Here is a 14296-nt window from a genome sequence, read left to right as displayed (position 1 = left end):
ATGCATAAAATGGCCCAGTACTCCTGGCTGATTCTAGGTGCCCTTGTGGGTAAAGGACGCCAGTAGCCTTTTCTCACTCTGGAGCCAAAAAGTTGACTCTGGAGTTGGGATCTGCATTTCATCATATTCATGCATATTCATTTAGAAAAATTAAGAATTAACAGTAGTTTCAACTCCTTTATCAACATTTTGCTTAGGGACATTGCCCCAGTCTTCAGAGAAAGAGAGACTAGTTAATTCATGAACTGTTAATGCTTTTTCAGTGGGCCACAGAGCAAACACAACTTTATCTCCTGTGCTTTTTTTCTCCCTCTTTCTGCTAGCATCTAAGCGCAAACAGTGCAAGAGCTGATCACTGCCCTATAAGCCTTTCTATATTCACTGTTTCCTTTTGAAGTGTTTGGAGCTGGTTTCTTTTATAGAAGGGGCATAGGCAGTCAATAAGATCATGTGTACATTGCATATCCCCAAGATTACACTGTATACCAAGATAATACAGCTTGTTCTTTGAGTAAGTTATTTGATGTTAGTAAATCTGACTGACTACTTCTTTGGCACTGTTTGAACTCTAGTAGTAGCCACAATGCTGGATCAGAACACTTTCACTCTGTGCCTCTGGCTTTCTCCAGGCTTGCACAGGCTTCTAATATGGTTTTAAAGATTGCACCACCAAAGGTTTCCATAAAAAGAAATCTGAGTTTTTAAAGAAGCTGACATCCATGTCAGATAAATTCTGTCTTTGTGCATTAGAATTAAGGATGGCTTGAATTCATGCATTGGAGGCCTTGGTGTGGTTCACCTAAGAAGAAAGCAGTGCTGTATGAATGGCTCTGATGTCCAGAAGTCTGTACAAATTCATGAATAAGCAGATCTACAAGATATGGGCTAAGCTCTCTTTACAGATTATTTCAGGAGAAGATGTACGTTTATTGTAGAGACACAGCACCAGGCAATCCTTCATATCTCGTATTTCATCATATCCCATCTGTCAAAGGGAGACTTCATACCTTCGCTAGAAACTAGGCATAATCCAGGGTTGGTTGCAAGGATTTTGTAAAGCTGATGTGGGATGGTGCAAATGGAGCACTTAGAAAAATGCATCCTCCTTTGTACACCAAAGATCCAAATTTTCCTGTCCCAAGCATACGGTATACAGAGGATATAAGCTATATTTTCCCATGCATCTCAGACATGCATATTAATATGAAATGAACGAGGAAACATGACTTTCAAGGAATGTAGGAGTGGGACAACTACCCAGAAAGAGAGATATCAAAAATTCACACATAGAGGAACTATTGAAGTTTATCAATAGCTCTCTTACCTCTACATCCCTGGAGCAAAGATATGGGGATGAGATGCATAGGAAGATGGAAAGTAAAACAGTCTGGGTCTGGAATGCACTTGCATAGACATTCCATATGGGGAAAGAATGGAATAGAGAAGAACTGAGCTCCCTTCTGCCTTCTGCTGTTCTACGACTATTTGGGTCATAATGAATGACTAATGAGAAATTTCTGACAATGAGAACAATGAAACAGTGGAACAGCTTGCCTTCAGAGTTGTGGGTGCTCCATCACTGGAGGCTTTTAAGAATAGATTGGACAATCATTTGTCTGAAATGGTCTAGGGTCTCCTACTTGATCAGGAGGCTGGACCTAGAAGACCGCTGAGGTCCATTCCAACTCTGTTGTTCAGTTATTCTGAATTACTATCTCAGCAGTTCTAATCCATGTGTGATCTGCCTTACTACAGATTTGCTACTCACTTAACAGAGAATTAAAAGCTTACAACCAAAACAAATGGAGGAAAAGAAAATGGATGGCTATGGTTGGCGGAGAGAGCAAATTCCCAATAACTTTTGCATAGACCATTATTGACTTAGATTGGCCTTGCCCAACCAAGCATTGCCCGAGACCTGACAGTCTCAGCCCATGCCACTCTCAGCCCAGCTGTGCCAGGTTGGGGAAAATGGACAGATTCCTAGGAAGGCACTTTTGTTGTTGTTATTGTTGTTTGGGAAATTCTGAGCTTGGCTATTCCAATTTACATAGCAGCTGGTCACACAAGCAGGTACAATAGGAGAGGGAGAAAGGGCGAGGATTAATTAGGATATGCCCAGGTTTCATATCCACAACCTTAAAACGTCTCTGGGAACATGAAACCATGTGTGCACAAGTTGCGGATGTTTGTGTGCATGGAAGAGAAAGGATGGGCTGGAAGCCCTGGGATGTGTGTAATTTGTAAAGATTCGTGCTGTGAGGTAGGTGTGTGCCTGTATATCTTCTGGAGCTTTCATTCTCACATCCCAATCTCTCTCCCCCTGCTGCTCTGAAATAGCAGCTGGGATAAGGGGTCATGAATATTTCACAAGGATAATTACCTGACCTGGAAAGACTCAGCCTGCTGGAGTCTTGCTGGCAGATTTAATGGCACTTTCCTCCCGATTCACAGCTCAGCATGGCCCTTACTGCAGCCTTGGCCTTAGTGTGCAACCCCCTGCCAATTAACCCTAACTTCAGCTGACCCACTCATTCCCAGCATAACCCCCTCCCCAACACTGTGGAGTAATTCTGCAGATCATCCTGCCTACACACAACCCTCCCCGACCAACCTCCGTTCTCCTCCCTCTCCCATTTCTAAAATCCTGGTAATAATCTGCTCTCTGGTTAACTCTTGCCCGCAGCCTGAAGCATATATGTAGATATGTCCGTGAGCATGCAAAGAGACACCCTGCACCTGTATGCTCACATTTAACTGACTACTAGCAGACAAGGGCTAAAAATAGCTCTCTCTTCCAGCTCTCCTCTCTCTCCCTTGTGTGAAGTTAAATTAAGAAAGCCGCCCTTAGACTAGGAGGATACATGCTCTTCCTGCCATTTCAGCCCAAGTGCCAACAACTCTGCCCTTTTCCACATGCTGAAAAAGGCCCTTTCCAGCCTTCCCGCTCTGCCACACTTTGCAGTCCCCGGAAGATGATAAAGCACCAGAAACCCTGGTGCCAGCCATAAAACCAGCAGATCCCTCTAGATCCATAGGTCAGGGCTCTATTTATTTTAGAAAGCACTGGATCTCTTCGCAAAACACACTAAGCTGCAGCATATTTTGAAAACTCAGAACAAATCTCATAGAGCAGATAGGATGTTGGATTTAGACTCTCTTCCTGTTGGCAAACACAGAGAAGGAAAGAAATAGAAAAAAAATGTTTTTTTAATATATTGTGTTGCCAAAAAGTAAAGGCAAATAAACAAAATAAATCAAGCAAAACAAATTTTAAAACAAAAGAAAAAACTGTATGAGACGTGCCAACACAGAACATTTTCAAAGTAACAACTCATTTAAAGGACAATTTCTGTTCCATTTGAATTATTGGTGACAGACTTTCTTCTTTAGAATGAGAACAATATTCCTGTATATTTTTTAATATGTGGGTCCCAGAAAGAATTCTGCATAACCAGAAAACAAGAGATCAGGAGTAAAAAAAAACATTACAGTGGTACCTTGGTACTCATTGTTAATTGGTTCTGGGGGCACAATGAGTACCAAAAATGATGAGTACCAAACAATTTTTTCCCCATAAGGAGTAATGTAGTGAGTCAAAAGGCAGCCAATACCGACAGGTTCTAGCTTGTGCGTTGAGTACCAAACAAAAGTTTTGTGTCAAAATGCGTTGAGTACCAAATTCAAAGCAGTTGAGTACAAGGTACCACTGTATTCTGAACATCATTTTATGATCAGTCCTACGCTAGACAAGGCTCTGCATTGGCCCTGGAGAATGTTTTCTTCTATGAAAGAAAGAATAACTGAATGACCTGAAAAATGAACACTAGCGCCACTTACAACTCTGAATCTTGGCTAACACTCATAGGGATCCTTGCAATGGCTTTCCATCTTATTCAGATGGCATATTTCCACCTGACACCATAACGAGTGGGCTGGTTTTGAAGATGTTATTTTTAAGACTCTGAGTGAAGGTCTTCCATGCTGCTTCTACCGACTTAATCTCACACTAGACCAGTGGTTCTTAATCTGTGGGTAGGGACCCCATTTGGGGTCGAACGACCATTTCACGGGGGTCACCAAACAATGCAGTCCATCATTTTTTCCCCTTTTCCTTAGCTGTGCTACTTCCTTTTATTCTATTGGCTTTTGAAAGCCAATAGAATATACTCTCTTGAATAGAGTCTAATTCTATTGGCTTTCAAAAGCCAATAGGAATTGTCCAGGCTGTCTCTGCCCTGCTGAGCCCGCCAAAAGTCCCATTCTGCAAACAGTGCTGCACCAGTTGAGTAGTCCTCAACTTACAACCCGTCGAGTAGTCCTCGACTTACGACTGGTTGGGGGTCGCGGCATTAAAAAGGTTGAGAACCACTGCACTAGACTCTATCCTTCTTCTTTTCCAACTAGACCTAACATTTTGCAACACACTTCCAGGAGAGTATTGGTTTTTTTCCCCCCATGGCTGCCATGGGACTGGCCAAGGAATGTCTGTGTTCCCAGCACTCCCAACAACTTCTTCCCCAAAGGGCAAATTAAGGGTGACCAAAGCTTTAAAATTAAGGCATTTTAATTGTTGCGTTCTGTATTATGTAAACCACTGAAATATTTGTGTTCAAAGGCAGCATAATTAGGCTACTCATTTAGTAGTTTGATCTGATAATGTGGGGGGGGGGGGGACAATTTCAATCTAAGTCTGCCACCACAGTTATACTAACTTATTTGCTGACCAATTTCTAGCACACTTAGAAATAGTCTGGTCAGAAATCTCCAGAATCTCTTCAGTTGAAGCTGGCTTCAATGACTACATTATTTTTAGGCATACCATTTCACAAAGTAAACACATAACTGCAGGAACCATTTGCATTATAGAAGTGTACATCAGGGAGTCAGGCTCATGTGGGTTCTTTTTAGAGTGTGTATCCTTTGGCAAAGCTCGGTTACAGTCTTGATCTCAGGAAAAATAGTTGCAATAATGTGTGTTTTGAATAAGTGAAAAGCCCAGGTAACTTCACTGTGATTTTTTTTTCAGCAGACCAAGGGCATTGGACTGGATGGGAAGGTATTTCAGCTGATACCAATACAAGAATGGGTAGTGGGGAAAATGTGGATAGGAAAGATGCTTTCCTTTCAAGCTACTTTCTGGGTTATTAACCAGGATAGAATGTTTAAGCAGCTTAGTTCACAAAACAGTGAATTGTTGTGCATTACATTGTTCATTTGTTTGAGTGACTAAGTTGTTCCACCCATATCAAAATAGTTTAATAATTTTCTAACTGACCATTGTGGTAAAAGGGGAGACATGGAGGCACCAGAGGAAAGTCACACCCATCAAAATTAAGACCATTTTTTATGAATAAAGATCAATTCACATGAATTTATCATCTGATTGCAACCTTTCTCTAAAGATTTAATTACAGAAGTGAAGGGACTGCAAAAATCGTTAAATCCAGCCTTCTCCAGCTTGGTGCCTTCTTATGTTTGCTCATACTTCCTATCGAACCAAGTAGATATAACCAATGATCATGCTGGCTGAAGATGTTGGGAGTTTTATTTCAAGTTGTCTGGATGTCACTGAATTGGGGAAGGCAGGTTTGAACTAACTGCTTGTTAGTGCCGAAACCCATTGTTAAGGGTATTGGATATGGATTACTGAGAAGCTGATCTACTTGAGTCATCCAACAATTTCCGGTTTCAATAGCCAGTGGAGCAAACTTTCATCATCACACTCCTATCAATTAAGATGATCAACATTACAATTAAGTGTGTGAATTGCTCCCCTGGGGTCCCCTCAAATAATTAAAAAACACACACCAGATAATAAGAAGTCAAGAGTGATCAGAGCCCCAAATTTTGATTATGTTCTTTAGTTCTGGAAGAGGACACGGTATCCTTTAGTTGAGGGGTCCTATCCTATGAGACAGAGCAGGCACTTATATGCATGAAAGGATATTGTTAAAAGAGTTGAGGCTCTGAAAAAAGAGGTCCTCATCCATAGTTACTTCTCATGCACAGAAGAGATCCTTGCCCTGTAGAGGATATGGAGACCACAGAAGGCTCCTTCTACACTCGAGAAGCAGTAGGATTTAAGGAACGTCTCTATTAGGAGAGTTTTGCAACACTCTAAAAATAAAAAAATGGATTGCCCTTGCCATATGTTCATAAAATATAACCGGTGCCACATAGAAAGTGGCTTCAAGTCTCACAATTGGCCAGAAAGCAGCAGCAGTAACAGACCTAGTCAGTCTTCCTTTACCCCTGGGTTAGGGTGAAGGTGAATCACTTTGGCCTCAGCTAAGTGCTGGGTAGGGATCCAGCCTCCCGCAGTCTCAAAAGACTCTACTAGCAATCAGTAGAATAACCACCTCCATTGTCAAAACTATGAAAGTTCCAACAGAATGAATAGACAGGCAAGGAGAAATGACCGGAAGCCAATCCTGATTGCTCCAGAGTCCAGAGAAGAACAAGAAGTTCCTAGGCATCCATTTTTCAGTTGGCTTCCTTCTCCATTACCATAACTCCCCCAATGGTCATCTTCTGTAGGTGGATCATACTTGGAGCTCTGGATGTCATTGGCTGGAACATCCCTATAGAAAGAGGAAGGATCGGCAGGAGGGGATCCTCCAAGGCCATAGAGATGATTAGATGAGCCATTGGGGTGAGGGTGAGGGTGTGGATGGGGGTGAGGGCGGGGGCGGGGGTGAGGATGGGGGTGAGCTGGTCCACTCTCCCATTCAGGCATACAGCTCCAGTCAAACTCAATAGGATGATGGTTGGTTGGAGGGCAGCCTTGAAAGACTGCTTCGTTCAGATAGCGCATGTCATGTCCCTTGCGTTCTGCAGGAGAGGCGCATATGACGTCTGAGATGGAGACCTGCGTGCGCTGGAACCAGGACCAGAGGGAGTAGGCACGGCAGTCACAGGCCCAGGGATTGTTGTTGAGGCGCAGAAACTCCAGGGAGGGCAAATCTGAGAGGGTTTCTCCAGACACAGTTGTCAGGCTATTGTTGAACAAATATAGAATGGTAAGCTTGCCCAAATCACGAAAAGCCCACGTAGGGATTGTGTGCAGGTGATTCCGGTGCAGCAACAGGCGGTCTAATCCAGACAGGCCACGGAAGACGTTCTCTGAGAGCTTCCAAATTTTGTTCCCATGCAGAAAAAGGTGGCTCAGATTAGCTAAATCCACAAAAAGGTCGTCCTGGGAAATAAAGAACGAACGCTGTGAAATTCTGCTTTCGTAAAATGGCTCACCTGAGTGGCCTCTCCTATCCCTGAAACACTGCGAACTCACATTTATGGCCCCACATCCCAGACTTTTCAGCCAACTTTCCCCAGCTTCCACCCTGCTTCAGTCTCCTGTCGCATGGGAGCTTGACATATTTTTATTACATCGATCCTCGTTCTTTAATGTCCCCTAGCACAAGAGAGAAACGTTCTCCCTCCACATACAACCAACATTGTCTCCTCCAACTGAGTAAGGCATAATCTGTAAATGCATTTTTACTGCTGCAGGGCCAGACTGCAGTTTCTCCACTCTTAAGCCACAGCGCCTGCAGCCGGATAGGTGTGTGGTTTTAGAGTGAGCCGCTGGCAGGGCCTGGGCCTGGGCCTTTCGGGATGATCCGGCAAGAAGATGAAGCTTGAGAGCCACACCAGTTCTTTGCCAGTTTTCAGGAAAAATTGGGAGGGGGTATTAGACTCTTGGGAGATATTTCAAACATTAAATAATTTTCATATTATTCTTACGAAATAAATCCCTCATGTCATTTCCCCCCCCCCCCGCTCTGCCAAATTAGCTCTCTTCCCACCTATTTTACTCAACACCCAGAAGCCACATTTTCTTCAGATTCCATTCCCCCCCCCACACACACACACACACTTCCCAGCTACATAGTTTCAGAAACTTTTTGGGCAAAAGCCAAGCTCATTTTTGCAAGAGTCCAACATCTTGCAGGTGGGGAAGGATAACCATAAGGGAAGGAGGATCACTTCTCTCTGCCCCACTGCCTTCTAGAGTGGAGCAGGATAATTTATGGCTCACGGGCTGCATATAGTTCCTTTCAGGGCGGCGTTCCCTTCATGACTTTCTGCCTTGATCCTGCCCCTGTCTTTTAATCAGTTATGCATATGTATTTTGGAGTTTGGCCTTCTGCCTGAGAAAAGATTTCCCAACCCTGCCCATGCTAGGCCAGATTCAGCAGATTGCTCACCTGTAGGCAAAGCAGGTTGTTTTCCTGAAGATAGAGGTATTGGAGGCTGTAAAGATTGCGGAAGATAGTGTTTGGGAGGCTGCTCAGCTGACAGCGATAAAGGTGCAAAGACTGCAGCCGCTCAAGTCCACGGAAAGTATCGGGTTCAAGGGTGCGCAAATGGCGGTTGTCCCCCAGATCCAGCTCCTCCAGAACCTGGAGATGTCGAAAAGTGCCAGGCTGGATGGAAGAGATATTGTTGGAGTAGAGCCACAAGGTGATGAGGCTGGGCCCAAACATTCCAGGTCTCAGGGTCCCAATCAGGTTGTTTTGTAGAAAGAGGCGCTGGGCATTCGGGGGCAGTATCCGTGGCACAGAGGAGAAGTTATTAGCCTGGCAGCTCACGGTGGGTGGGGAAAAGTAGCAGGTGCAAAGCATGGGACACATGGAAGAGCCAAAGGGCAAGGTCAACAGCAGGAGGAAGGTAGGAGCCAAGCCTGCAAGAGAAGAACACGGATTAAGGCTCTTTGCTTCCCCAGGAATCTGTGAAGGTGGAATAGCATCACAGTGCTCATTCCCCTTCATTCATTGATCATATGAGAAAGCTATCTAAATGGTACATGGTATTATCTCATTATAGTAGCTCCATTAAATACACTCCAGTGGGCTCAATTATTAAGTTTTCAATGAAATTTTAAGCGATCAGAATAGATTGGCAACATTGTACTCTAGACAACTTCCTTTTTGTAGATATTTTTTAAAAATCTGTTGCCAATTACATATTCCAGCTCTTACCTTTGGCCTCTGAGTACTGACTACTGTTTTAATTGAATTGCAAGGGAGCCAAAGCCGCTGCCCCCCCTCCAACCCCATTTTCTAAGAGCTTGGCTGTAGAGAGAAACATACTCAACCGTGAGATTTACAAAGCTGGCAAACATGCGAGGCATAATCCCACGTGAGAAAGCACGCCTGTGTATGCACTTCGCCAGGCAAGCCAAGCAAAGGTTTGGCCATGCATGTCTATTCACAGATGGTCTCACATGAGCACTCCCCGTGCACGTGTGCATGGTTCCCTACCTCTGTATGCATGTGCGTGGGTGGTGTGACGTGATGAACGAGTAACACAAGCTGCCAATGCTGTTTCAGTAGTTCACACCACCTCCACGCAAGTCCTCTTCTCTTCCCACTTCCTTCCAGCCTCCCATCCCTTTCTGAAAAGCACCCCACAAAAGCAGGAGCTTTTCAAACCAGAACTGGAGATCTGAACTCAGCCCTGTTCTGAGTTCAGCACCCTCAGCTTCAAACTGCGGGAAAGTTCCTTCAGCAAGACACACGTATTACATGCCCTTTTATTTTTAATCCTTCTATTCTGTGGGGAAAAAGCTCCCACTGATGGAGTGTGATGGCTCGCAGCTACTCCAGGAGTAGGGATTCCATTGGGAGAGGGAGGGAGGGAGGGAGGGCTGAAGCATTGTCTCTACTTCGTTTTTAGGCTATTTCCCTTGAAATGGATATGGCGACTCTCCTCTTTCTGCTGGCAGAATTCAGCTGAAATGGGAGGCCTGAAAAAGGGAATTCTTACCTGGCAAGGCATAAGCTGGCAGCCCCTCAGCCTGGCCCTCAAAAGGGCTCCATCTATTCTGTACTTATCCTTCTTCCCCTTGTTGTGCGGCAAAACTGTAAGCTCGGGTTTTACAATGACCCAGTTACAGTAGAAGCAACATGCCAGAGGAGCCAGGCGGTACGAACACTAGGCCAAAGGGAGCTCTCCTGCCAGCTGCTGACTGCCACCAAAGTAAGACGCCACTGCCCCGGCACTGTGATAAGGGGAGAGAATCTGCTTCTCTGTTTCTCTCCCCCCCACCCCACCCCACTCCTCTTGAAACCACCTCCCTTCTCATATGTTAACCGAGTGGAAAGAAATCTTCACAGACACCGTGTGGATGATAGCCATTTCCTCTAATAACGGCAGGCCGGTTTTCCCTCCAGGGAAAAGACAGCCTGGGAGAGAAACAAAGCCTTTCTCTTGAGCCTGGGGAAGGGAGCTGCACGGTTAATGTTGACTATCTCTGGACTCTTCTCTGGTGCGATGCAAGCAACGGCTGTAACCCAAGGAGTCTCATCCATAATTCAGGCCTGTGGCTTTCGCTGGAGCTTGGGCTGAAAAAAGAGGAGGGGAAGAAATGGGAAGCTTCTCCTTTCTCCCCATAAAAGCTCTCTGGCCATCCTCTGGGTGAAAAGCATCTATAGATCCACTGGAGCAGATGCTGATGACCCCTCCTGCTTCCTTGTGACCCAAATAGGCCCACATTATTTTATTTCCTATAATATTTTATAGGCATTTGAGATGGCCCGTTCACAATTCATTTTTAAGGCTCCATCCCATTGCTGTCTTAGTGGTCACTCAAAAATGTCTTCCTGGAGTTCCTCAACACAAAACAAAAATTAAGATAATCAGACCGGTTCAAGCAGAGTCCATTGGATTGAAAAGTGATGCTACTGATCTGTTTCTAACGCACCATATAAGGGATGGTCCTGCTCTCAACTCTAATTCTGATCGTGGATGTCCTGTAATCCTTATACAAGCCAAGATAGGCCTTAATGTGTGCATTATGCATTTGCCCGGAAACTGCTTTTGTAGAGATAAAAATCCTTGATCCTCAGAAGAAAAATTTCACTCATTAACCTCGTAAGATGATTAGAGTTTGCAAGTCATGTTAAAACAAGCCCTTCAGCCTCTTCTAGCTTTTAGCCACATTGCTATGATGAATTACAACTCCATGCAAAAGGCAGCAGGAACAAACTCACTCTGTCATGAAGAGGAAGCAGCAGCTTCTGACAGAGGAATCCTCCTCACCTCCAACTCCAGGTGTCCCAAATGCAAGGACTCCACACACAATTGTTTATCCTTCAGGAAGCCAAGCACATCCTGGCAAGCAAACAATTGAAGGTCAATTGAATGGAAGGGAGAAGACTCTGGAGCAAAACTGCTTAAGTTGCTAACTGGAGCCAGGTGTGTAGTTCTGTATCTCAATTAGACACCTTAGGAACAATGCAACACTCCAATGGGAGGGAATTGGGGCTATGTGCTTGACAAACTAGAAAGAGTTACAAAATTAGTATCATAGAGGTCCATCGACACGAGTAGGTGATAACTGTGCGCACTTCCATTGGCTCCATTTATATCCCGAGATGTAGGAGTAAAATAAACTCTAGCAGATGCGTTTGCTAACCCAAGGAAGAAGGAGAGGATTAGCAAATGTTCAAATTCTACAAAAGGACTTCCTAACTACATAAAAGTAACCATCATCTGGCCGGGCATACTTATTGTAGAAAATAGCACTGTTAAATGGAGAGGAAAGGAAAGGAATCAGCCTGTCCATGTTGTCCTGCATTCTAACAGTGTTTCCCCAAAGATCAGGTTAATGTATAGAATAGGAGAAAGAGGTTACTCACATCCCCCCCCCTCTCCTTTCGTTCTCCCCTATTTAATAATCTGTGATGAAATGAGACTGGTTCTTTACCTGCCACGCTTGGGTTTGTCTTCATCTTCCTGAAGGAATTCCTTCTGGTATCTGCAGGTTTCATTCTGAAAATCCTGACTATACTTAAAGGGTCTTTAAATATTTTTATTGCTTTCCTTGCATTCCTAAATCCTGGCTTTGAACTCATCCCTGTCATTCTTCCCGGCAACATTTCCTTCATCCTGGAGGTTTTTTTGGTTTTTTTTTTTTTTTAGTTGATGCCAGATCAGAATTCAATATGTGCCAGTGGCTGTATGTGATAATGAGCCAGGGATGAGGCGTTCTTCCATCTTAACACTAGAACCTTCTTTAACAATGAAGAATTTTCATTCACACCACTGCACTTCTATTCTTTGCCACCATTCATTGCCTACAACCTTTTTACAGTGACAACATCAGCAGCTGGAGGCTGATGGGCCAGATCAGGTCTCTCTCTCTCTATAGAAAAGAGTGATGCACCAAAGTGAGCAATGGGTCACTTGAAAAAAAAATGCAAAGAAAGATTTTAGCTATCGCTTATTATTCCATTTTCAAGGGAACCCTCAAGTCCCTCGGGTCTCTGAAGAAAACTTAACAGTTGTCAGGACTTTAAAATCCATTTTCTGGAGTGTTGCTATTAATGTTTCCTGAAGTTGTGAAAGATTTCTCAATATCCAAATGGATCCTTCAGTGGACAACCCAAACAGTTATGCTCAACTTTAGCAAAATCCCTTTAGAAATCACACTAGGCCCAGTGAATCAACAAAGTCCATCCTGAAAAGATCAACATAAGTAGCTGAGGCATCTACTGGTTTCAGTACAGCCTGCGGCAGAGGACTCTGGCACCAAGTGGGTCAGAGCTGAACCTCTGTTCTTCATCTGACTGGTGTGAAAGCAAAAATGATAACTCAGGCATGAGGATAAAGGTGGTGCTTTTGAGAGAGAGAGGCTGGCAGAAGCAGGAGTGACATGGCTGGTGACGTGAATGAAGCCAAACTCTTTTTGCGTCCATAATTTGTCACCCCTCAAATAAGCAGCTGCCTGTTGTTGTGTAACCCATTGAAGACCAGGCTATAAAAGGCAAGGAACGGAGCTGAGCACAAAATTGAATCTTTCCTCCAGGTGGGCTCGTGTATTGTATCTTTAAACTCTGGTCCTCCCTATGGCCGCTAATGGGCTTACATACTGTCCAGGCAATGGCTGTCAATGCATTTGCAGCACTTTCCTTTCCTTGGCTTCTGCCTTACTCTGTACTCTTTGGCCTTTTTTTTTTAATGAATTAAGCGATGCAGAGCATCTTTCTGAACTAGGAAACCCATCACAGGGAAGATTTCCTACATAAACACAGCCTGAGATCCCCACCGGCTCTCTCTCAATGCTGCTAAGAAGTGCTCCCCCCCCCACCCCATCCTCCAATATTACTTTTAAGAATGCACACTTCACTTTCTCGGCGCGAGCCACCCTGCACCCTCGCTCTCTCTCGCAGGCTCGGCGAGGCTTTAGAGGCGATCCACGGCGGCGGGCGAGTTCTCCCTCCGCCTCTGGATCTACGCAGCTGAGGCGGAGAAAGGAGAACCCGAGGCCCGGCCCTGCCCTGCCCTGCCCTGCCTCCCCCCTCCCGCGCTTTGCTCCCGCTGCGGTCGAGCTCCTGCCGTGTGACGGCAGAGACCGGATCCGGGCTCCGCCGTGCTTTCAGAACGGCCCTTCCGCCCGAGGCCCGCAGCTCTCGTCTGAAAACAGCGCCCGGAGGTTTCCCGCTGAGCGCACCGGGGGCAGGAGGCTGGGCAGGCTCCGATGGGGCAGGGAGGATCTTCCCTCTCGAGAGGCGCCCGCCTCCTCCCAGCGGCTCTGACAAGGGCTAGAAGGGCTCCCCGTTCCTGCCCCAACTCGATCCATTCGCCAGGCTCCCCGCCAGCTCTTTCGCGGCGCTAAACAGCCCCCCCCTTTTCCTCCCCCCCACGCCAGGTCCCGCCGCTTTCCCGCTCCACGCTGTCTCTCCCTCTCCAGCAAACCGAACCGATCCAACTCCTCGCCCCGAAAAAGCCACCTGCCCCGGACGCGGTAGCCGGAGCGGACCCGGCTCTCCCTTACCGTACAGAGTGGATCCTAGACGGAGCAGCATGGTGCCAGGCAGATCTAGCGGACGGAGTGGCAGCAGAAGAGTCAGGAAAAAAAAAAAAAAAAAAAAGAGGGGCGGCAGAAGCTCCGGAGAAGAATGAAGAGACCGAGAGAGCAGGAGGAGGAGGAGGAGGAAGAGAGGAGGAGGAGGAGGAGGAGGCGGAGACAGGGAGGGGCGCGGCGGGGGAGCTCGTGGTCGGTCGAATTCCTGGCGGAATCGTTCCGAGTCTCCCCTAGCGAGGCTCCTGCCGGACGAAGCGCAGACCAACCGCTCGTCGTCGGCTCAGTTCTTCACAATCTCAGCGCCACCCGCGGGAACTCATGGCCGGCCGGGACCGACCATGAGTTCCTTTACCCTCCGTTTCTCCGGCGGGAACTGCCGGACGGAGGTTCCATCTCGGGGGAGCCGACCGGGAACATTGGCTCGAGCTGGCTAGGCGCACCTCCGCGGCTCAGCCGACACACCGCGAAAGGGAGGGGAGGGAG

General features: G+C 46.0%; 1 protein-coding gene across 2 annotated transcripts; it reads right to left on the bottom strand.

The window, feature by feature from the left end:
- Positions 1 to 5328: 5328 nt before the first annotated feature.
- Positions 5329 to 13890, bottom strand: RTN4RL2 (reticulon 4 receptor like 2). 2 transcript variants are annotated; one of them, XM_039341185.1, is made up of 3 exons: positions 13784 to 13890; positions 8211 to 8686; positions 5329 to 7198 (listed from the first exon to the last, which is right to left on the bottom strand). In XM_039341185.1, exons 1-3 carry the CDS (start codon positions 13812 to 13814, stop codon positions 6377 to 6379), a joined length of 1329 nt encoding a protein of 442 aa, XP_039197119.1. In that variant the 5' UTR covers positions 13815 to 13890; the 3' UTR covers positions 5329 to 6376. The 2 variants fall into 2 exon arrangements, with proteins under 2 accessions (XP_039197119.1, XP_039197120.1); XM_039341186.1 differs by lacking the exon at positions 13784 to 13890 and adding an exon at positions 10998 to 13045.
- Positions 13891 to 14296: the final 406 nt, after the last annotated feature.

The sequence above is a fragment of the Crotalus tigris genome, unplaced genomic scaffold (assembly GCF_016545835.1).
Source record: "Crotalus tigris isolate CLP2741 ecotype Arizona unplaced genomic scaffold, ASM1654583v1 scf7180000017764.6130737, whole genome shotgun sequence".
NCBI classification, from domain to species: Eukaryota; Metazoa; Chordata; class Lepidosauria; order Squamata; family Viperidae; genus Crotalus; species Crotalus tigris.
This window is presented reverse-complemented; position numbering and strand designations above follow the sequence as displayed.